Raw genomic sequence first — 23,273 nt, forward strand, 5'->3', positions numbered from 1 at the left:
CCCAAGCAGGGCAAATCAAACAAGACTGTGGAGGACGGCCCCACGGTGAGTGTTAAACAAAGAGTGACACCCACTAAGTGACGCTGGAACTGAGAAAAGGTTAGTAAATCAATATATTTTACATTGAATAAACCACGTATCTTTGTGATATAGTGTATTCCGTGTATCTGGAAGCCATTTTAGGTAAGTGAATTTTCTTCATTACATGTCCACTTTAAAGTCAAAATAGTCGAACTACAAAAATTCCCTAAGTCAGCTACTATGGCCTTCGAAATTCACTCTGAATTCTAACTTTAGTAAAAAGCCCTGTTTCACTAAATTTTACCACTCACTACAGTTTGGTGTTTCACATATAATCCCCTATAGCTTTACATTGGCAGAGTTACTCTACATTTCCAACATTACCAATTCTAACACAAGACAATCACATGTCTGCATAAACTGTACATTTACCAACAGATTGAATGACTGAAATAAGAAGCTCTTTGGCAGGGAAGGGTGAAAAGGAAGCAGGGGGTGGGGACTGTTAAACAGATCAATCTTTCCTTTCTGTCCAGGATTTTGTTTCTTCCTGCAGTGTTGCTCTGCATTCTACCACTTTCCCATAACAAAATGACACTTTCATTGGTCCCTTGCAACCTGTGTTGCAGAAAAACATACAGTGGAAGCAGGAAGGTCTCATGACAAGAAGAGTAAATCAACTAAAGGTGCACATTAAAACCACAGCCTCAATCAACCATTTCCTCAGCACCCATGTGTGTAAAAGTCACACATTTATCCCTGGAGCTTTGTCGAGTCTTGAGGAACTGGCCGAATATCGTATGGGAACCCAAATTGCATATATGGAATTAGCTTGGCAACCCATTTTTTCAATTAGGAAATAAGCTCAGTGACCTATTCTCCAAGTGTAACAATTAATTGACATCAAAATAAATATTGCAAAGATTCCTCCTTTGAAACGAATCTTCCTTTGACTGAAACGGCAATGATGCTTACGACAATTACTTGGCTCCTGGTGGATTTGATAAGCCTGTTCAAACAAATGGGGAGGGGGCAATCTTTTCGAGTCCAGATCCATCAGTTAAGGAAAACTGGTATAATTATTATTTATTTGCTTTATTTCTGCAAAGCAAATGATATAATGAACACTGAAGATTTTTTTTTTTTAACAGGATTATTCCAGCATATAACAACATCACTTCCCTTTCATGGGCAACATGCATCATCTTGCAATTTAGGGAAGGGTTTTGGAGGAGCCAGGAAGAGTTTTCCTGACTCAAAAATATGATGCAACGGCCTGCTTCTACAGAAACAATCAATGTCAATTATTAACCTCTTGTTGTATGCCCATACTCTAGCAGGATGACAATGGATTTGTATACACTCTAAGATGTTACCCCTGTGTCTACCCTTCTTCCTTTCTGTACCCCATTTCCTTATGTCTCTTCAAAACAATAAAAACATATTACAAAAAAAAATATTAAACCCTCGAGGTTTAACCACATATACCAACACTAAGGATACCAAGGATTTTTTCTAAACCTTGCCATAAAGATGTTAAAGGGACAATATAGTCCCCATAACGTTAGCTCAATAAACCATTTTTTGTCTATATATCAGGCCCATGTAGTTTCACTGCTCAATTCACTGCCATTTAGGAGTTAAATCACTTTTGTTTATGTCCTTGCAGCCCTAGCCCCACCTCCCCTGGCTGCGACTGACACTGACTGCATTTAAACAAAATGGTTTTATTTTCAATGCGAAGTAACTTATATTATATCTCCTGCTCTGTAAATGTAACTTTAAATCACATACAAGAGGCTCCTGCAGGGTCTAGCAAGCTGTTACAGAGCAGGAGATAAGAAATTATATATTAAACAGAATTTGCAATAAAGGAAGTGAAAACATTAGATGAGTCTTTACATGAAGTGTTTAGAAAGGCTGTGTAAGTCACATGCGTGGAGGTGTGACCAGGGCCGTATAAACAAAGTGATGTAACTCCTAAACGGCAGCGAATTGAGCAGTGAGACTGCAGGGGCATGATGTATACAACAAAACTGCTTCATTAAGCTAAAGTTGTTTTGGTGACTATAGTGTCCTTTTAAGCCAAAAGCTACCAATTTATTTTACTTTATTTATTTATGTTTTAACTATGCAGGAAGCTATGAACTGATCTCAAATGATGTACAATCTTACTTGTATGAAAATATGCTACACTCTGTAAATTATGAAATCATTTTCTAACAATTTCCTGCATAGACTATTGCAATTTTAAAGGAACACTCCAATGGAAAAATTTATTTTCACAATTTAGTAGACATACCCAATTGGAAAAATATATGCATTCAATCATGCATTTTTTTTAAATTGGGGCTGTATCTAAAAACAGCGTGGAAAAGCTGCATTAGTTTGTCCAATTCACTTTAAAAGCACTCCAACCGGCTCTAGTGCTTTAGGTGTGTAGCGTATTCCTTTAAAAAAAATTTAATTGGGGTTAGATCTAAAAATAGCGTGGAAACACTGCATACCTTTGTCCAAATTATATAAGGAGTACACACTCTTGGTACATAAAGCACTTCAACAAGCTAAAGTACTCCAGTCGTCTAGTGAGTTCCTTTAAATTGAAGTATTGATAGACCTGTGGATGAGGTCACTGTCTGTCCACGTCTGCCTTATAATGACAGCACATCTTTCTCATATAACCTTTCTCTAACACCTTCCTTTATTTTTAGGCACACCCTTTAGCTTGTAAAATCTTACCAACTGATCACCTTGCACACATTTCCCTAAGCTCACTTCACCACAATTTGCAAAAAGCTCCATTCGCTCGATCACTAAAAAGTGTTTGTTGTATCAATATATTTACTTATCTCACATAGATTGTTAATTTTATTGTAAAATTTTAAATATTTTAATAAAAAACTATTTGACAAATGTGCCAAAGGCTCCATCCTTCAGCTCTTGTCACATTTAACACTTTGCCAAAAGCATTATCCACGGATCACATTAACTTCCCCAAAGTCTATTCCCAAACTATGAGGCCTTTGCCAAAAGTTCCATCCCTGTGATCACATTCAGTGGGCCAAAGGCTCCATCGTCCTGATTACATTCATTCTGTCAAAGGCTCCATCCCCCAGCATCCCCTCCCCCAAACACAACACTACAGTAAAGGCTCCATCTCAGAGCTCTCCTTTACATATACTTTGCCAAAGCTCCATCCCCAAGCTACACTCACCATGTACACTTTGCCAAAAGCTCCATCCCAGAGCTCCCCGAACCATGTCCACTTTAGCAAAGGCTCACTCCCCTAAACCACATTCACTTTGTGAAAGACTCATCCCAGAGCTCCCCTCACATTGTACACTTTACCAAAGACTCATTTGCCCCAATCACATTCACCAGGCTAACGGCCCCATCCCAGAGCTCCCCTCACCTTGTACACTTTACCAAAGCTCCATCCCTGAGCTCCCCTCACCTTGTACACTTTACCAAAGCTCCATCCCTGAGCTCCCCTCACCTTGTACACTTTACAAAAAATCTCTTCACTATACTAAAGGCTCCATCCCAGAGCTCCCCTCATCTTCTACACTTTACCAAAGCTCCATCCCTGAGCTCCCCTCACCTTGTACACTTTACCAAAGCTCCATCCCTGAGCTCCCCTCACCTTGTACACTTTACCAAAGCTCCATCCCTGAGCTCCCCTCACCTTGTACACTTTACAAAAAATCTCTTCACTATACTAAAGGCTCCATCCCAGAGCTCCCCTCACCTTCTACACTTTACCAAAGCTCCATCCCTGAGCTCCCCTCACCTTGTACACTTTACCAAAGCTCCATCCCTGAGCTCCCCTCACCTTGTACACTTTACCAAAGCTCCATCCCTGAGCTCCCCTCACCTTGTACACTTTACAAAAAATCTCTTCACTATACTAAAGGCTCCATACCAGAGCTACCCTCATCTTCTACACTTTACCAAAAGCTCCATCCCAGAGCTCCCCTCACCTTGTACACTTTACCAAAAGCTCCATCTCCCAGCTCCCCGACAATCTCCCAGTACTCCTCCGGGTTGACGTCCCTCTTCACGTGCTCGTACTGCTTCTTCTTCTTCTCTCCCCCGAGCTTGAAGAGCTTACGGAAATTAAAGAAAGACATGTCCTCTGTGATGGGGGGGCAGGGCCCCCGGGTAGCTGGTCTGAGTGCAGGCTGGCTCCCTCACCGGAGTGCTGCTGGACTCATGGCCAATGCTGAATGCTGTGTGATGGGGGGTAGGCAGGGGGGGTCCCCCGGGTAGCTGGTCTGAGTGCAGGCTGGCTCCCTCACCGGAGTGCTGCTGGTCTCATGGCCAATGCTGAATGCTGTGTGATGGGGGGGGGGGGGGGTGTCAGAGCGCCCCCTCTGAGCCCTGCGATGGGCTCTGTCCCGGGGTATCAGTGAGAGGAGCTGCCTGGGGGGGGGAGCTCTGTCCCGGGGTATCAGTGAGAGGAGCTGCCTGGGAGGGGGAGCTCTGTCCCGGGGTATCAGTGAGAGGAGCTGGCTGGCTGGGAGCTCTGTCCCGGGGTATCAGTGAGAGGAGCTGGCTGGGGAGGAGGAGGAGGAGGACACCTGTCGGGAGGAGGCCGCGGGCAGCTCCTGGGCCTCCCTCACTGAGGATCCTGTCACTGCTGATACCCAGCCCATCCAGCGGGGAGGAGCAAGGCCCGCGTCCGGTGAGCAGGAGGGGGCGGGGAGAGGCTCAGCGGGGACTCACCGGGATCCCGCCGCGGTAAGTGACACCCACCGTCAGTAAGTGTGCACTCACTAACCAGCCTGCACCGCGCGCTCCCACCACTCACTCAGTCAGTCAGCCGGCCTGCTGCGCGCTCTCGCGTTTCCCTGGTAACTGCTGCCCTTTTTTTTCCCCCCTTTTCCTTCCATCAAACTTTATTAACAAAACATGTAACAGACACTGGCGTGTCCTGTCCTCTTACTCATAGCCTGGTGCAATAGAGGGGAATAACCGCCCAGATACTATTTATAAACTGGTGTATAAAAGCAGGGCCTGGCAGGGAGGGAGACTTAGCCATAACTTGGAGGGAGGATAAGGAGTGCTGCTAGTACTGCATTTTATGTAATTTCCTTCTAATTCTGATAAATAACATAACATGACTGCTGCCAATCTATTTATAATGCCATTTATTATTATATTACTAATTGAGGCCTGGCTAGGAGATATAAACAGTAATTGTAGTTTCCTGCTGCTGGATAGGAAGTTAAAAGTGCTATATGTTTAGATATGTTTTGGTTTTAGGGTCCCCCCTCCTCCCCCTAATAACTAGTTTTAAACCCTGATTTCCTTCTGACAGCTTATAACATATACATTGTGACACTAACATGCCACGTGTGTCTCGAAAACATGGCACATATGGGCAACCAAACTCATGTCTGTGGAGGGTTACCTCTTTATTAAGTGTTCTTGCATAGCAAGACCACTTAATGTTATCTCACATATATATTATTATTGTTATTATTATTATTGGCATTTATATAGCGCCAACAAATTCCGTAGCGCGTTACGATATTATAGGAGGGGTAGATTTAACAGTAAATGAGACAATTACAAAAGATTACAGGAACAATAGGATGAAGAGCTTACAGTCTCATCCATTACAAATAATACAGGGCTATTCACTAAACTCACAATTTCTTCCAAAACGCAGGCTAATAGCGACAATAGAGGATATGAAGAATTTTTCCAGATCAACTATTTTTACCTCTTGTTTTTTTCAATTCGGATTTGAATTTGGAGCTTAGTGAATACCTATGTAATGGTTATCTCCTGTACAAAAGCATTTTGGGAGTAAAGTTTAAAAAAAATAAAAAAAATTGAGAAATCACCAGGAAAAAAAACAAAAAAAAAGTCAAATAAGTCTCTCAAAAGGTGAGGCATGAAAACGAAAAAAAAAAACACAGCCTGTCGTGCCTGCTCATTACAAAGTTCCAAACTTATTGTCATTGTTTTGTTGTCAAATACACATTCCAAGCAAACATGATGATTTCTGTTTACAGATTTCCATAAGGCAGTATATTTTTTCATGTTGCACCCTGCTCCCCATAATATGTAAAAGCAAAACTGTCACAGTCTCAACTTATGCAATTTAATGAAAAATAAACATTTTTAGGTCAACTACTTTCAGTCAAGGTGGCATTGTAGGAAAAATACATATTTGTTGAAGTAAGACCAATATCTCATGCTTTAGTGGTTATGGTGGCAGGAGTGTCCTGGCACCCCCAAAGGGATCAAACCATTTTAGAGTGATTTGACCTTTTTACCTGAGGTGTGCCATACACTGCTCCATGCCTCCACTACCTCAGTCGGAGAGCTGGAAGTGCTCTGTCTGAGCTAAAAATGACACTGTAGGATTTAGCTCATTGTCCCAGAGCAATTAGCTCAGACTCTCAGCCAGTGAGCTAGCTAGTGAGACCTTCCGGCTGTCTGGATGAGGTAGTGTAGGCGTGGAGAGTGTGCTCAGAGGATCCCAGGTAAAATGTCAAACCATTTTAAAACAGTTTGACTCCTTACAATGGGGTGGGGAAAGGTCTTCCTGATACCCTAACTAATATAGCGCACTGTAGTGATTAAAATCTTGGACAAATGCAGCGCCTGTAGGGTAATATACAGATAAGTTTGAACTTGGGGCACTTAGACGTATCTGGAAGTCAGGTACTATCTCTTTAAAGTTTTGTCATCAAAGTTTCTTATTTCCTCATCTCAATAAGCATAACAGTGTTTACTGGGGTTAGTAATGTAGCAGACGTAAGTAACCTCTGTAGCACTTCTGTGTCCAGGGTGATGTAATTTTTCCCATGGTGGAAAGGTTCAATTAAGGCAGTTATTAAATGTAATGTTGACATTGTGCTAATGAAATTGCTAACAAATATATAAAATTGATATGTACCTACCTGAACATTACTGGTGGGTTTGGTCTCTGAAATTGTGCATTGATTCAACAATGGCTTTGATTTATTCAGCGTTGCAATTTATTCAATATTGTTTGAAAAACAAGAGACAGTTTCAGGCAAGTTAAAATCACCTTTGCCTGCCACCCGCCCCCCTTTGGCCACCAGACCCTCAGCGGTGATGTCACCGTCAAGGGTCTTTGCAAATTATGCAAAGTCCCCAGATGGTGACAGTGCCCCTTTAATAACTCGTAACTTGAGAACAATGTTGGGCAAAAATTGATTTGAGGAAAAAAAAGTTTAACTTTTTCAGTCGCTCAGATGCATTAGCCAACCACACTTGAAGTCTGTGGAGTAAGATCTTATCCTGTCCAGCAGGAGTTTATGGAATAAGTAGTTTATCCTCCAGAGAGCAGTCTACACATGCCATAGGTTGATTAGAATGTCATTAGAACCTCTAGCAGCCAAATTGCAGCTATTTCAGCTATAAATAGCCTGGTTAACTGTTTCGTGACTAAACTGTATTTTAGTATTGGGAAAGGCACAGACAAGGCATGGCAGGATGGAGGCCCCCTTATTGTGTGAATTGAGCCTTCCATGTTGCACATGCAATTGGACAAAATTGATATAAGCAACCTAGAACTAAGACCTCGATTTAATATTTTTCGATAAGATTTTCAGGAGATTTAATAGTTTTGCATAAACTTTTCAAATGATTTAATAAAATGAAAAATATGTTAATATTTTGATATTTTTTTTATATATGGATGTATCTTTTTTTATAAATGATATATTTTCTGATATTTTAATATATATTTTTAAACATTTATTGGAAAATATTAAAGCATTTGAAAAGTGTTCCAGGCTGCTTGATTGACAGCTATGGGCGATCTTTAGTTGCAGTGATTTTCACACACTTTCAGAAAAGTGAGTCCGCTAAGAGTCCTCTAAGAACCAAGCAAATTCAAATTATGATAAGTGCTTATGGTACTTTGACTGACATTTAAAACATGAAATAACTTTTAAGTAATAATTAACCTATTCACTTACATGAATATTGCCCAGACATGAGGTTTAAATATGCAAATTTTTGAGTAAGCTTATATTTGAAGTCATGTTGTACATTCAGCTGTACAATGCTGCTGCACGTTAGGCTTTTAGAGTTAAATGCTGTGATCCAAATTTTAGCATTTGCTTGTGATTTTTTTAAGGGTAGTGTCTTTGTGACTAGTGTGTGTGAATAAATATTTGGTTGTTGAATGTAAGCTCTCACTTTGAATTAGTTAAACTAACATGTTTGCCCGCCACACAATATTTGAAATTAGTTTCTCAAGGTGTTGAAAACATGTGTTTTTTGAGGTGGTCAATGAAATGTGTGTGTGTTTTTTTTGTTTTTTGTTTTTAGAATGTTTAGAATCCTCATCAAGAAATAATCTGGCCGTTTTTTGAACCCAGATTTACACTCTCCTGTCTCCTTGAGCTGCCAGCTTTGTAAGTAGGGTATGTGTATACTGTTTTTCCATAATGTGTGTTTGTGTATATGGGTTCTATGGGTTATATGGGTGTATATGTATCTAAAAACATGCTTTAATTGTATACAAGGTAGATGCCATGTAAAGACTTCAAAAGTTTGATACACAATCAAAAAAACATCACTTATTCTTAAAAGCAAACAACTGATCTGCAGTCTCGTTTGAAGGTAAGGATGGATAAAAGTTTTTAAAAAATCGTGTTAATGTCCCTTTAATTGACACTATTTATGTTGATAAAACAGTTTTTCTGCGATGAATTGACCATTCTCTTTGTCATGAAAATTGGTGACACCCTAAAAATGATAAAATGTAATCCTTGCATTGTACTTGTCAAATTGCTAGCCAAGCAGATATATTTTTTTGATATTATTCAGCCGTATAAATTGCAGCATATTATTGTATTTTTTATAAACTACAGCTATACAATGCTTAGAGTATGTTCCCAGAATGCCATGTGTGCTACTGCAGTTTAAACGGTTACTCCAATTATCATAGCCATTGCAACCCACTTTAAGGATCATGATGTGAACAGTGCACTGGCCCCGTCTCCTGGTAGTGGGGTAAACCATTTTGCAGCCGGGTCCCTATCAGGAGCCTGTATTCTTATCAAGCAGGTTTATGACATTCAGTGTCTCCAGATCCCACATGAAGGAGCATCTATGCATAGACATAATAGTCCCCCATGACGCTGCCATAGTCGGAGTTACACTTCCGACAGCTGGGGGGTTAAAAAATATATGTTCAGTATTTCATAGCGTAATTCTGCACATACAGACTGCACGCACCATGACCACTTCAAATCACTGAGGTGGTAATGGTGCTTTGAAGAACCATTAAAGTATTTTAGGCACTACAAAATCTACGTGTGTCTTTTCATCTATACATTGTATAGTTCACATTTAACAATCTGACAAAACTTGATCTTCTTGTTTACACACACATATCTGGCATCCCTTTTTAGATCAGTTATTGTTTTTTGGGGATTATTAAAATCCACACGAAACTGTATCGTAAGAAGTAAAGTACAATGCAGATAGTTTAGGAGCTGAAGAAATGGAAGTAATATAGTTCTCCAAACTTTAGAAGAAATTGCGCAACTTTTATTTCCCATAGAGTTTTGTAATCATCTGGATGTTGTAATAGTGTAGCTGCATGTGTATTACCAAATCAGTATGAAAATATATATCAGTCACTTCTTTTAGATCCTCTTCTGGCAAACAAGGGCGGAACATCAGAAAGCTTTTTTTATCATAATTTTATCTTTGCTCGTTTCCAAATGTTCTTCAAAACTTTCCCTTCCACCTTGGGTTTTGTTTGCTGATATAATAAAGAAACACATTAAATTGCTTCTACTAACCCACACACTCAAGCAAAACAATATTTATCACAGGAATGCTAGATAAGGTTATTTCAAAGTACGCTACTGTGGAAAATGGATTAGAGGGGGGGAAAATAAATTTCAGTGTAAGTATATTTTTCATTGTCCATTTGCAAGTTCATCTTTCACTTTTCCTAAATCTTGTATTCTGCTATGTAACCTAACATATATCTGCCTTACCCACTATTTAAAACTGTGACGAAACCAACCTCGCCACTGAGAACTGGAGAAGCCTGGTTGCTAGCCTCCTGCCCAGTGATTATGGTCCCTGGGAGATTTGGCCCTTCAGGTGCATCATTTGGGCATATTGTACTTTATTGTGCTACTGCTGGCCCTTTAAGAACTGTCGGGGGACATATTGAGACTTTGGGTAATAATACCCGTTAAGACTATGGCCCCTGGAAGGTATTACCCGTTAAAGACTCGGTTAGCAGATTGGATTTTATAAGACTGTACCTTTAAATAATATGGAACAATTCTGCAGCTTTAAATGGGCACTTCGGATGCAGCCGAAGTGCCAAAGTAGTCGAAGTGGCCGCCATTCGACAAACGAACATGTGGCGGCGGCCATCTTTGTTCCTTCGAACGAGGTCAGCGGTGTGTGTAGCCAAATACATGGAACTGAAATCGGCTACACACTCTACCGAACACCGCTGACCCTTACCTTCTTTTACGCTTCGTTTTTCAGCTTCAGAGACTAAGTCCCGTTCGAATATTCGAACGCCCGTTCGAATGGGACTTAGCCGTTTTTCTGCATGGAATTGACCGACCGCACAGCCCAAATCTATGGAACTGTTTTGGGCAGGAAATTGTGCTTGCGGTCGGTCATAAAGGACTTCCACCTAACTTTTGATTCACTGGAGGGATCTGTGTGATTTTTGGAAAGGTTTATGTTTAAAGTGTGCTGATTCTAAATATGCAGTTTTTATGAAGATTGGATGTATGGATTTAAAGTTATAGCCCATGTATAAAAACTGTAGTTTTCTTAGCTGTATAATTATGTTAACTGGTTATCTGAGTGGAGGGAACTTGTGGGTTGCAACCGTTATGCTATTGGCTGTTTTACCCCGCCCCTGTGGGCGGTCTTTTATATGTAAGATGGAAATAAAAGCAGACTGGGTGTGCTAGCACCTCAGATCATCTTGTACCTTCCTGAAGTCTCGATTCATGTTTGGGGGATTGGAGAACTGCACTCTGGGGATTGCTATAATCACTATACTCCCCAGGGTTTTATTGCTGAGCTCTGCTAAGAGCTGTTCCTGTGCCTGCCCTCTGGAATTCGGAGAGGTCCATCTACTGGAAGCTAGATCCTGGTCTTGAGTATCCAGAGTGGGTAGCGTGGCGAGACCCCAACCAAGCTGCGGCGGTTCGTGGGAGTCTACAGTGGTTATGGTGTCTGGTGAAGTGCTTGGAGTCCTTGGAAAGCACTAGGAGCATCCGTCAGCGGAAGGTACCCGGTCGGGGTGCAGCGGTTCCGTTACATTGGTGGCAGCGGTGGGATGGCGTCCTAGTGCGAGGAGAAGCAGCTCGGAGACACTGGTAACGTTTGGAATTACAATTGAGGGCAACGCTAGTATCTGTACAGCGCCCCTGTTCACAGCAGCATGGAGTTTGGAAGCCCCTACACAGCGACCCCATACGTGGAGGAGTTCCAGCGGAGATTGCAAGGCACACTGAAAAAATATGGTCGTGTGTCAGACAAGGTGGAACTGAGTTATAGAGAGACTATAATGCAAGAGCTCTGGCAGGAGTCCCTGGAGGTCGCACAGCTGCGGCGGAGGAAGAAGCTTCCAAATAGAGCACAGCGCTGGCAGCAATAAGTGGCCCAGCAGATGGGAATCCTGGGAGAACAACCCTTGACGGAGTGGGTAAGATACCTTGAGTTTCTAGTTCAGAGAGAGGTGATACGGGATGACTCGTACCGGGCGCTGTGGTGGTACGCAGTCCAGCGAGACACTTGGGTGACAGAGGAGGTCCAGCCAGAGGGGGAGGGATACTATGGTCCCGGCCTGTTGCTCAGGGCCATGCAGGAAGATGATGACTTTGGGAGTCCAGAGGTGTCACGGTACTGGGCTATTTATCGGTACCGGAAAAAGATGCTGCCCTTGCCTTCAGCTATTGAGTTGGGACAAGACCTCACTTACCAAGTTACTCGGGAGTGGGCCTTGGAGCAGGACTACCACCGCTTCCTTAGCTCCATTCGGCCCCAACCTCCCCAGCGGCAGTGTGAGTCCCAGGGAGCTGAAGGTGCTGTCCTTCCTCCCCAGCGGCAGTGTGTACCCCATGGAGCAGAAGGTGCCGTCCTTCCTCCCCAGCGGCAGTGTGTGTCCCAGGGAGCTGAAGGTGCCCTCCTTCCTCCCCAGCGGCAGTGTGTACCCCAGGGAGCAGAAGGTGCCGTCCTTCCTCCCCAGCGGCAGAGAGTCCAGCAGGGAATAGAGAGCCCAGTCTCCTTTCCCCAGCAGCAGGACACTGTATTGGGAAAAGAGACAGTCGGTCTCCCTCGACAGATGATGGAAGTATGTATGGGAGAGGAGCTTGCTACCACCTCTCCCCAGCGGCGGATCATTGATATGCAGGGAATAGAGAGCCCAGTCTCCTTTCCCCAGCAGCAGGACACTGTATTGGGAGAAGAGACAGTCGGTCTCCCTCGACAGATGATGGAAGTATGTATGGGAGAGGAGCTTGCTACCACCTCTCCCCAGCGGCGGATCATTGATATGCAGGGAATAGAGAGCCCAGTCTCCTTTCCCCAGCAGCAGGACACTGTATTGGGAGGAGAGACAGTCGGTCTCCCTCGACAGATGATGGAAGTATGTATGGGAGAGGAGCTTGCTACCACCTCTCCCCAGCGGCGGATCATTGATATGCAGGGAATAGAGAGCCCAGTCTCCTTTCCCCAGCAGCAGGACACTGTATTGGGAGGAGAGACAGTCGGTCTCCCTCCACAAAGGCGGAAAGTATGTATGGGAGAGGAGCTTGCTACCACCTCTCCCCAGCGGCGGATCCGTAATGTGCAGGGAATAGAGAGCCCAGTCTCCTTTCCCCAGCGGCAGAGTGTTCTAGTGGGAGAGGAGCCTGTTACCCCATCTCCCCAGCGGCAGTTTAATGTACCAGGGGGAGACTGTAAGCCCCCCACCGGTGCAGATGGGACCGTGGTCTCTGCACTTACCACACAGGGGGTAGGGATGGTCGGTCCTACCCCCCCACGACAGAACTGTGTATCCAAGGGGGAGACAACCGGTCTCCCCATTCCGCAGCAGAGCTATGCAACCAAGGGGGAGACAGTCCGTCTCCAGCAACCCGGCTCCAACCAGACTACTCCGGTGGTAGTGCTGGCACCAGGACAGAGTACCGCTGGTCTCTGCCCACTCAGCAACCCACCAAGACAGCCTACCGGTCCCCCACACAGCCGTGGTGAGGCACCTGGACATGGACAAGATTCTCCTCTACCCAGGTGTAGTAACCATTTATTGTGGGTGGGCTGTACTGTTTTTTCTGCTTTGTGGGTGGGCTGCTGGACTAACAAGGGCACTGACCGGCAGGAGGTCAGGTACCCTGTTAGTCTTGTTGGAAAGGGGGAGAGATGTGACGAAACCAACCTCGCCACTGAGAACTGGAGAAGCCTGGTTGCTAGCCTCCTGCCCAGTGATTATGGTCCCTGGGAGATTTGGCCCTTCAGGTGCATCATTTGGGCATATTGTACTTTATTGTGCGACTGCTGGCCCTTTAAGAACTGTCGGGGGACATATTGAGACTTTGGGTAATAATACCCGTTAAGACTATGGCCCCTGGAAGGTATTACCCGTTAAAGACTCGGTTAGCAGATTGGATTTTATAAGACTGTACCTTTAAATAATATGGAACAATTCTGCAGCTTTAAATGGGCACTTCGGATGCAGCCGAAGTGCTGAAGTAGTCGAAGTGGCCGCCATTCGACAAACGAAAACGTGGCAGCGGCCATCTTTGTTCCTTCGAACGAGGTCAGCGGTGTGTGTAGCCAAATCCATGGAACTGTTTTGGGCAGGAAATTGTGCTTGCGGTCGGTCATTAAGGACTTCCACCTAACTTTTGATTCACTGGAGGGATCTGTGTGATTTTTGGAAGGGTTTATGTTTAAAGTGTGCTGATTCTAAATATGCTATTGGCTGTTTTACCCCGCCCCTGTGGGCGGTCTTTTATGTGTAAGATGGAAATAAAAGCAGACTGGGTGTGCTAGCACCTCAGATCATCTTGTACCTTCCTGAAGTCTCGACTCATGTTTGGGGGATTGGAGAACTGCACTCTGGGGATTGCTATATTCACTATACTCCCCAGGGTTTTATTGCTGAGCTCTGCTAAGAGCTGTTCCTGTGCCTGCCCTCTGGAATTCGGAGAGGTCCATCTACTGGAAGCTAGATCCTGGTCTTGAGTATCCAGAGTGGGTAGCGTGGCGAGACCCCAACCAAGCTGCGGCGGTTCGTGGGAGTCTACAGTGGTTATGGTGTCTGGTGAAGTGCTTGGAGTCCTTGGAAAGCACTAGGAGCATCCGTCAGCGGAAGGTACCCGGTCGGGGTGCAGCGGTTCCGTTACAAAAAACAATCATTCTTGCTTGAATTTCTTATTATCTATTTTCTATCATTGTCTCTTGTGCGTACATGTAAGCGTGTGAGTTTTTTTATAAGTAGTAGTTAGAGATGTCCCGAACAGTTCGCCGGAAACTGTTCGCCGGGGAACATAGCTTGTTCGCGGTCGCCGCGGCGGGCGATCATAAATAATGTTTGGTCCGCCCCCTATTCGTCTGGGAGGGAGGGTCTGCTGCTGATTGGCTGGAATGTGTCTGCTGACTGTGAGGTACAGGTTAAAAGTTTACTCAATGATGACGAATAGGGGGTGGACTGAACATTGCATATGTTGCGATGTTCGCCCGCCGCGGCGACCGCGAACAAGCTATGTTCCGGCGAACTGTTCGGGACATCTCTAGATAAGAGGAGCATATCAGGCTTGCAGTGACCCCTCCTAGAATGCATTAAAAAAAAATTAAAGGGACTCTATAGTCATCAGAACAACTATAGCTTATTAAATTCAACTATAACTATAGCTTAGAAAATTCAATGTTTACATTACAGCTTAGTGATAACTCCACTGGCCACTCCTCAGATGGCTGCTAAAGCTGCTTCCTGGGGCAGTGCTGCACGGTGTGACTGACATTCAGTGTCTCCGCCATCTGCATGCAGACACTGAACTTTCCACATAGAGATACATTGGTTTAATGCATCTCTATAAGGATATGCTTATTGGCCAGGGCTGTGTTTGACTTGTGCTGGCTCTGCCCTTGATCTGCCTCCTTGACAGTCTCAGCCAATCCTATGGAGAAGCATTGTGATTGGTTCACAGAATCACTTATGATTAAGTCAGCCAAGCAGGCAGATCAGGGGCAGAGGCAGCAGCTGAATACAAGTAAGATGTTACAATATTTAGGGGGGCAGGAGTTTTAGCACTATAGGGTCAGAAATGCATGTTTGTGTTCCTGAACCTATAGTGTTCCTTTAATATAAAAACCTTATAGGCATAACTATATATGTTACTAATACACACATTAATATACATGCACATATATATGTGTGTATTACTGTCAAGATCACATCAAATACGTCTATCTGTACATTGTGCTAGCAAAATGCATATATTGGAAGGAAAATCTATTTAATAAGAGGTCTTTCTCTCACCTGTCAATTAGCTCTTCGGCATAAACTCCCGTGCTGAAGAACTGAGTTACAGGGAGAGCAGGAGACACAGGCGAAAATGCATCCCCCCACCCCCCCAAAACACACACAAAAAAATGCATCTTCTCTTGTGTTTCTTTTAACTCCCTTATGAATTCCTTGCCTTTTTTTGTGTTTCTTATTCCCTCCTTTAAATTTTTTTTTTCCTCGTTTAGTGTATCTTGTCTCCAATTTTCTCCTTTTTGTCTCTTACAGCCACCCTTGCAAATCTCAGCTGTCAGCACAGGAGTACTGAGGGAGGGGGCAGAGCTAACTACCATGCTCCCCCGCGGTTCCCATAACTTCCAGCATCAACATCATAGAGTAATCACTGCTCTATGATGTGGTTGTGCTGGGAATTGTGGGAACCGCGAGGTAGCACGGTAGTAAGCTGTACTGCTGTCAGTATCAGTGAGTGTGCCGGTTGGGCGGCTGCCTGGCACACTCCCTGATATTGACAGCAGTCATACACCACATGAGATGGGTCCACTGGCAACAAGGTGGCCCCCTCAGAGTATGCCACCAGACCAGCTACCCAACGGCACCTACATGCGGCCAGCGGCCACGATATTATTGAAAACGGTCGCTGGGCTCCTTCTATATCGGGAGTTAGAGTTGTGCAGCCCCCAGGTGCCGCGGCCCACCGGGAAAATTCCCGGTATCCCGGTGGGCCAGTCCGGCCCTGACGTTGAACAGTTTAGATATTAATTACATTGAACTTTGGTACTACCGTCTGATGCTCAGCAGTTGAACTCAGGAAGACATCCGGGGAGTGACTCTGCTGAGATTTTAAAGGAATACTCTAAGCACCATAACTACTGCAGCTCAATTTACTGGTATATGGTTATGATTTCAGGAGTCTGTGGTTGCCATCCTCCTGTTTTCTGTTAAACCTTTAAGTGGTTTGACAAAAAACATGGCTCTTACCGTTCACGTGCTCTTTATATAAAACACATGTTTTACTTCCGTATTGGCCATCTTACTTGACAGGCTACACGCTCTGGGCTATCCTGCCCTGCCTCTCACAGCCTGTTTATTTAAATAACTCAAAAACAAAAGGAGAGAGAGAAAGTTACCAAATGATTTCTTGCTTAATAACCCCTACAAGTATCTGTAGTAGTTATGGTGCTTAGGTGCCCATTTAGGGCTGTATGCTTACGTTAAACTGTGTACAGTAAAATGTTATATATATATATAGAATAAGAAAACTTATATAGAACACAGACTTATCCTGTTCTCTAAAACCAGGAGTATTTTCACCTTTTTTTTCCTGAATCAATAACCGTGTATGTAGTTTAAATGGCTGCTCTATACTTTTATTTTACACTGTCTCATATAAGTGTCCATATCTCACATTCTTTAATCTATTTCTATATACATTCAAAGTACAATCTCTAAAATTAGAACCGTACATTGTACTTTGGAATATCTTTTCTCACACAAGGAATTCTGTTTTACTTTTACATATTAATATTTTACTATAGAACTCGTGCATATATTATTACTCTGTTTGTAATTCTATGTTGTTGTTTTTTTTTTTTTATCCATGAGACCAGTGAAGAAACCATTATGGCTCTATAATATGTAGAATCTAGATAACATAGATCCTCTGTCTTCACCCACCTAGCTGCATTTCCCTTCCCATTTTTTCCCTTTTTAAATTTTTAGCTTAGAAACAAGGTTGTTAAAACCTACTGTATCAGCTCTTTTGCTCAATGTATCCAGAGTTGCGGTATTTGTGGCTATATAAATAAATTATGCAAATAATCTATAATATAGCCCATCTATGGAAGTAATTCTATATTATGTATATCAATATATTTTGAATTATGTGCCCTTTATTTTAACTAGTAGAACACACCTGTATGGTGATCAATGTCGTTCATGCTGACAGTGCGCAGTGTGGAGCCCCCTAATCTGTTGCCTGGGAGTGTAACTCCCACCAAACTGGGACAGACACAAACATGCATGTTCCAGTGTTGTCCTAGGAGTAAGGAAACCTAACACTAATTACCGGTAAATAAAAATCATGTAATCTAAAATATACATAATGTTTACATGTCGTTGGAGGATATTAAGCCATTATGTGATGCTGGAGATATATGTAAATAATTGGACCTGTTGGCCCTATGCGTTATAATGACCAGGACCCTCTAATGCCTTATTTTATAAACATCTCATTGTTATGTGTCCTCTCTATAATATAAACACACAATCCGTTCTGCATTCCTGCACTCAAGGCAAGCAACAATATAATATAAGGTAAAATGGCACTCACAAAATCCTGACTGCAACGTGTGAATATTTGTGAGGACACATATTACATTATTACACGGAAAAGTATAGCCATCTTTAAATTGAGAGTAATGCTTACTGAGAAGGTGAGTTAGTTGGCATTTTAACAAGAGGCGGAATATATTTTCCAGTGATCACAAATGTACTTTAATTTAATTTTATTTGATTCAAAGTATGTATGATGTAGACAAGGACTGTGCATACCTTTTTTGTTTGACATTTGTTTTATTTATTTTATTTTATTGTTCCTTCAGTTGCCCTCAGCGTAATGTTGCTGAACAGGTTCTTTGTGAAGATAATTTTAATTCTAATAGGTTTAAGGGTGGTGGAGAATACCTGCGTTCATTATAATGGCTGGGCGTAGGAAACAACAAATAAGACATCTTGGATATCTCATTGAAGAGCTAATCTGGGGCATTATGTAAAACTAGTCTGCCAGATGTCTTGACACTCAATCTAGGCAGGCTGCTGTTGTGGACAAGGCCGAAAATGTGGAAGATGTTAATGGAAGCTAAAATACTGGCCAGGCCAATCACAGACTAGGTCAGTCATGGGTTCCCCATGACTGACCTAGTCTGTGATTGGCCTGACCATGTGGGCAATGTTTGCAGTTTGAATATTGTCCTCAATTATGCCGTTGTATTCTTGTTAATTCTCTAAAATGTCTGGTTTCATGAAAAACCCTCTGTATGCATAACTGTAATTATTACTTGTTTGTACAGGGAGTGCAGAATTATTAGGCAAGTTGTATTTTTGAGGATTAATTTTATTATTGAACAACAACCATGTTCTCAATGAACCCCAAAAACTCATTAATATCAAAGCTGAATATTTTTGGAAGTAGTTTTTAGTTTGTTTTTAGTTATAGCTATTTTAGGGGGATATCTGTGTGTGCAGGTGACTATTACTGTGCATAATTATTAGGCAACTTAACAAAAAACAAATATATACCCATTTCAATTATTTATTTTTACCAGTGAAACCAATATAATATCTCAACATTCACAAATATACATTTCTGACATTCAAAAACATAACAAAAAAAATCAGTGACCAATATAGCCACCTTTCTTTGCAAGGACACTCAAAAGTCTGCCATCCATGGATTCTGTCAGTGTTTTGATCTGTTCACCATCAACATTGCGTGCAGCAGCAACCACAGCCTCCCAGACACTGTTCAGAGAGGTGTACTGTTTTCCCTCCTTGTAAATCTCACATTTGATGATGGACCACAGGTTCTCAATGGGGTTCAGATCAGGTGAACAAGGAGGCCATGTCATTAGATTTTCTTCTTTTATACCCTTTCTTGCCAGCCACGCTGTGGAGTACTTGGACGCGTGTGATGGAGCATTGTCCTGCATGAAAATCATGTTTTTCTTGAAGGATGCAGACTTCTTCCTGTACCACTGCTTGAAGAAGGTGTCTTCCAGAAACTGGCAGTAGGACTGGGAGTTGAGCTTGACTCCATCCTCAACCCGAAAAGGCCCCACAAGCTCATCTTTGATGATACCAGCCCAAACCAGTACTCCACCTCCACCTTGCTGGCGTCTGAGTCGGACTGGAGCTCTCTGCCCTTTACCAATCCAGCCACGGGCCCATCCATCTGGCCCATCAAGACTCACTCTCATTTCATCAGTCCATAAAACCTTAGAAAAATCAGTCTTGAGATATTTCTTGGCCCAGTCTTGACGTTTCAGCTTGTGTGTCTTGTTCAGTGGTGGTCGTCTTTCAGCCTTTCTTACCTTGGCCATGTCTCTGAGTATTGCACACCTTGTGCTTTTGGGCACTCCAGTGATGTTGCAGCTCTGAAATATGGCCAAACTGGTGGCAAGTGGCATCTTGGCAGCTGCACGCTTGACTTTTCTCAGTTCATGGGCAGTTATTTTGCGCCTTGGTTTTTCCACACGCTTCTTGCGACCCTGTTGACTATTTTGAATGAAACGCTTGATTGTTCGATGATCACGCTTCAGAAGCTTTGCAATTTTAAGAGTGCTGCATCCCTCTGCAAGATATCTCACTATTTTTGACTTTTCTGAGCCTGTCATGTCCTTCTTTTGACCCATTTTGCCAAAGGAAAGGAAGTTGCCTAATAATTATGCACACCTGATATAGGGTGTTGAAGTCATTAGACCACACCCCTTCTCATTACAGAGATGCACATCACCTAATATGCTTAATTGGTAGTAGGCTTTCGAGCCTATACAGCTTGGAGTAAGACAACATGCATAAAGAGGATGATGTGGTCAAAATACTAATTTGCCTAATAATTCTGCACTCCCTGTATATATTTTGATGTTAAATATATAACCTTGCAATTGCATTGTGAAAGCTTTTAAAAATAGAAAAATATCACAATGTATCATTTTTGGACACTATTTGACAACATAATACAAATTCAAAATAAAAACTGTAAATTCAATAATGTTACATATAATTTAAAATTTGTATTGCTTAAATTAAAACACATTTTAGTTCATATTCAATTTTATTCCTTTTTTTTTTTTAATCTCAATATTTTATTTCAAAGAAAAACAGTTTCACTTTGGTTTGTTCAGTGAGTTGAGGTTTTGAAATTAGTGTGTATACATATATGTAAATATTTGTACAGTTTCTGATTTACATTACATTATATAGATAATTTCAATCAATTATGTACTGGCTCAGCTTTGAAATAGTTTATTTACTTTTCTTAAAGTCACCCAAACAACTTGGTCAAACAATAGTCCTGCAGTCTCAATATTCTAATCTCTCACACAGCCTGCATAGGGTCAGGAACACAAACACATGTATGACCTTATACTGTTAAAACCACCATCTAGCCCCCCTTGTCCTCATAAGTATAGTAACACCTTAGTTTTATTCAAGTCTGCTGCTGCTGGCTCTGCCCCTAATCTGCCTGCATGACTGACATCATCAGAAGTGATTCTTTGAGCCAATCGCAATGCTTTCCCATAGGATTGGCTGAGACTGTCAAGGAGGCAGATTAGGGGCAGAGCCAGCTCAAGCCAAACACAGCCCTGGCCAATCAGCATCTCCTCATAGAGATGCATTAAATCAATGCATCTCTGTGAGGAAAGTTCAGTGTCTCTGTGCAGGGGGTGGAGACACTGTGCAGCACTGCCCCATGAAGCACCTCTAGTAGCCATCTGAGAAATGGCCAGTGTAGGTACCCCTAGGCTGTAATGTAAACACTGCCTTTTCTCTGAAAAAAACAGTGATTACTGCAAAAAGCCTGAAGGGAATGATTATACTCACCAGAACAAATACAATAAGCTGTAGTTGTTCTGGTGACTATAGTGTCCCTTTAACTTACTTTAAAAGTTATCTCCGGCTCTGCAAATTGAACTTTACACACAGAGTACTTTACTCCTGCAGAGTCTAGAAGGCTATTAGCAGACCTGGAGATTCTAAATTAAACAGACTGTGCAGTAAAATAAGTATTAAACTTTCAATCTCTCTTTACAGTAAGTGTTTTGGAAGGTTGTGCAAGTCCATAAAACAATACACCAAAACTGCCTAAATAAGCTATTGTTGGTTTGATGCCTATAGCATCTCTCTAAGTGAATGTTGATATTTGGAAAAAGTGTGCATCATTTTTTTAAATTTTTTTTTTTATTCCTTGAGGTTGAATAGAGAGTAGTAAGCGTTTGAGTGCGGGGCTTGTTATACAGATTTTATATTGTAAGAATGGCTTGCTTTCTTTGAGTTGTAATCTTCTTTTATATGTAATGGAAGCAAATTAAATGTGATCACTTTGCCGCCTTGGCTGACATACTCAGAATTGATGATCTCAACCAATCCAATGCATTCCCACTGGAAAAGCATTAGATTGGCTGAGATTGTCAAGGAGATGAGGCAGGGGTAGGGTCAAACTCGGCCTGGCCAATCAGCATCTCCTCATAGAAATGCATTAAATCAGTGCATCTCTATGAGGAAAGTTCAGCATCTCCATGCTCTGAACGTAGAGGTGCTGCACACTGTGCAGCACTACTCCAGGAAGCACCTCTTGTAGCCATCTGAGGAGTGACCACTAGAGGTGTTCCTAGACTGTAATATAAACACTGCCTTTTCTCTGAAAAGACCATGTTTACTGCAAAAAGCCACCAGTAAAATATACAATAAGCTGTAGTTGTTCTGGTGAAAAATACTACTGTTAAAAATAGACTTCAGTGGGCAGAGGGGTTGACTTTCCCTAAAAGACCCAGACTGATGTTTATATGCCACTGATTAAAATTCTACAGAGGTTTTATGATTTTGTACTTTATTTTTTAGTCTTTATTTACTAAACAATGAATTATAGTTAATTAAAATCTGAATTCCAGAATGTAGGCCAAAATAACTGAGCTGCAAAAAAAAAAATGGACACTTTAACCCCTTAAGGACCAAACTTCTGGAATAAAAGGGAATCATGACATGTCACATATGTCATGTGTCCTTAACCCCTTAAGGACACATGACGTGTCTGACACGTCATGATTCCCTTTTATTCCAGAAGTTTGGTCCTTAAGGGGTTAAGGGGTTAACTACGGTCACAGTTTGGCTATTTAAGCCTCAATCACTGTTAAGTGAATAAACCCTACCCCTTATAGTTTCAAACACTGACCGACTGTTGTCTAAATTTTGTCTTCACAGATACGAGTAAGTGAATGCCACGCTAAGGCTCCAGTAAGATGGAGGAAATCCCTTCACTCTTGTGGGGATTGGATCCAGTGTTTTTGGCATTTCCAAAACTCTATATAAAAGACATTCTTGAATTAAATGAGTCATATCAGGTTCCAGGTAAGTGTTTAAATTATTTATGGCAAGTTAGTCTATTGAACTAGCTTGTTTATGGCTGTTACAGTGGGGCAGACTTGTTTATGGCTGTTACTTTTATGCAACTATCTTTGGAACATTTGTTCGTTTAAACCAGCTCTCTGCTTTTTATTAGATTTGGATCATTCAGAATCCTTTATCATTCAGCCACTGGGATTGTAATTTACCCCAGTATTAATAATATCATTGCATTTAACCAAGAATTGTACATTCAGCTTTTCACTAGTTTCCATGTTCTGGGTTCTAGACATTTTACCCAACTAAACAGTGACCTCAGAATTCTGCAAGCATAGTGGCCCTTGCTTGAATCAGACTTGTAATCTGAGATACTGCAGCTGAAGACCAATTTTCTTTAGAGTGACACTTAACTGTTATATATCACAGTTTGTACAATGCTCAAACATTGTTTATTGGATGTCCTTATTAAACGGTGTTATGTCTTTTACTTGCTGATGATGATAGGTTTGCAAGCAGTCCTCCGTTTGTAAGCCTTATAACATTTGGGTTAAATAGTGTATTCCCACATTTCTTGCTACTGCATTCAATGTTCCACAGTAAAACACATGAATCACTCCAT

At 42.1% G+C, this 23,273-nt stretch overlaps 2 protein-coding genes across 4 annotated transcripts in view; one reads left to right on the plus strand and one right to left on the minus strand.

Moving 5' to 3' along the window:
- SLK (STE20 like kinase) overlaps positions 1-4,259 on the minus strand; it is a 57,828-nt gene extending 53,569 nt beyond the window's left edge. For all 3 annotated transcript variants that reach the window (XM_063434947.1, XM_063434946.1, XM_063434945.1), the window contains exon 1: positions 4,002-4,259. In XM_063434947.1, the coding sequence (XP_063291017.1) occupies positions 4,002-4,151 (150 nt within the window). In that variant the 5' untranslated portion in view covers positions 4,152-4,259. The remainder of the gene's footprint in view (positions 1-4,001) is intronic.
- A 4,306-nt stretch (positions 4,260-8,565) lies between these two features.
- Positions 8,566-23,273, plus strand: part of STN1 (STN1 subunit of CST complex) — a 33,308-nt gene continuing 18,600 nt past the window's right edge. The window contains exons 1-2 of the mRNA XM_063434561.1: positions 8,566-8,634; positions 22,514-22,660. Coding sequence (XP_063290631.1) covers positions 22,552-22,660 — 109 coding nt within the window. The 5' untranslated portion in view covers positions 8,566-8,634; positions 22,514-22,551. The remainder of the gene's footprint in view (positions 8,635-22,513; positions 22,661-23,273) is intronic.

This window comes from Pelobates fuscus, chromosome 10 (assembly GCF_036172605.1).
Source record: "Pelobates fuscus isolate aPelFus1 chromosome 10, aPelFus1.pri, whole genome shotgun sequence".
NCBI classification, from domain to species: Eukaryota; Metazoa; Chordata; class Amphibia; order Anura; family Pelobatidae; genus Pelobates; species Pelobates fuscus.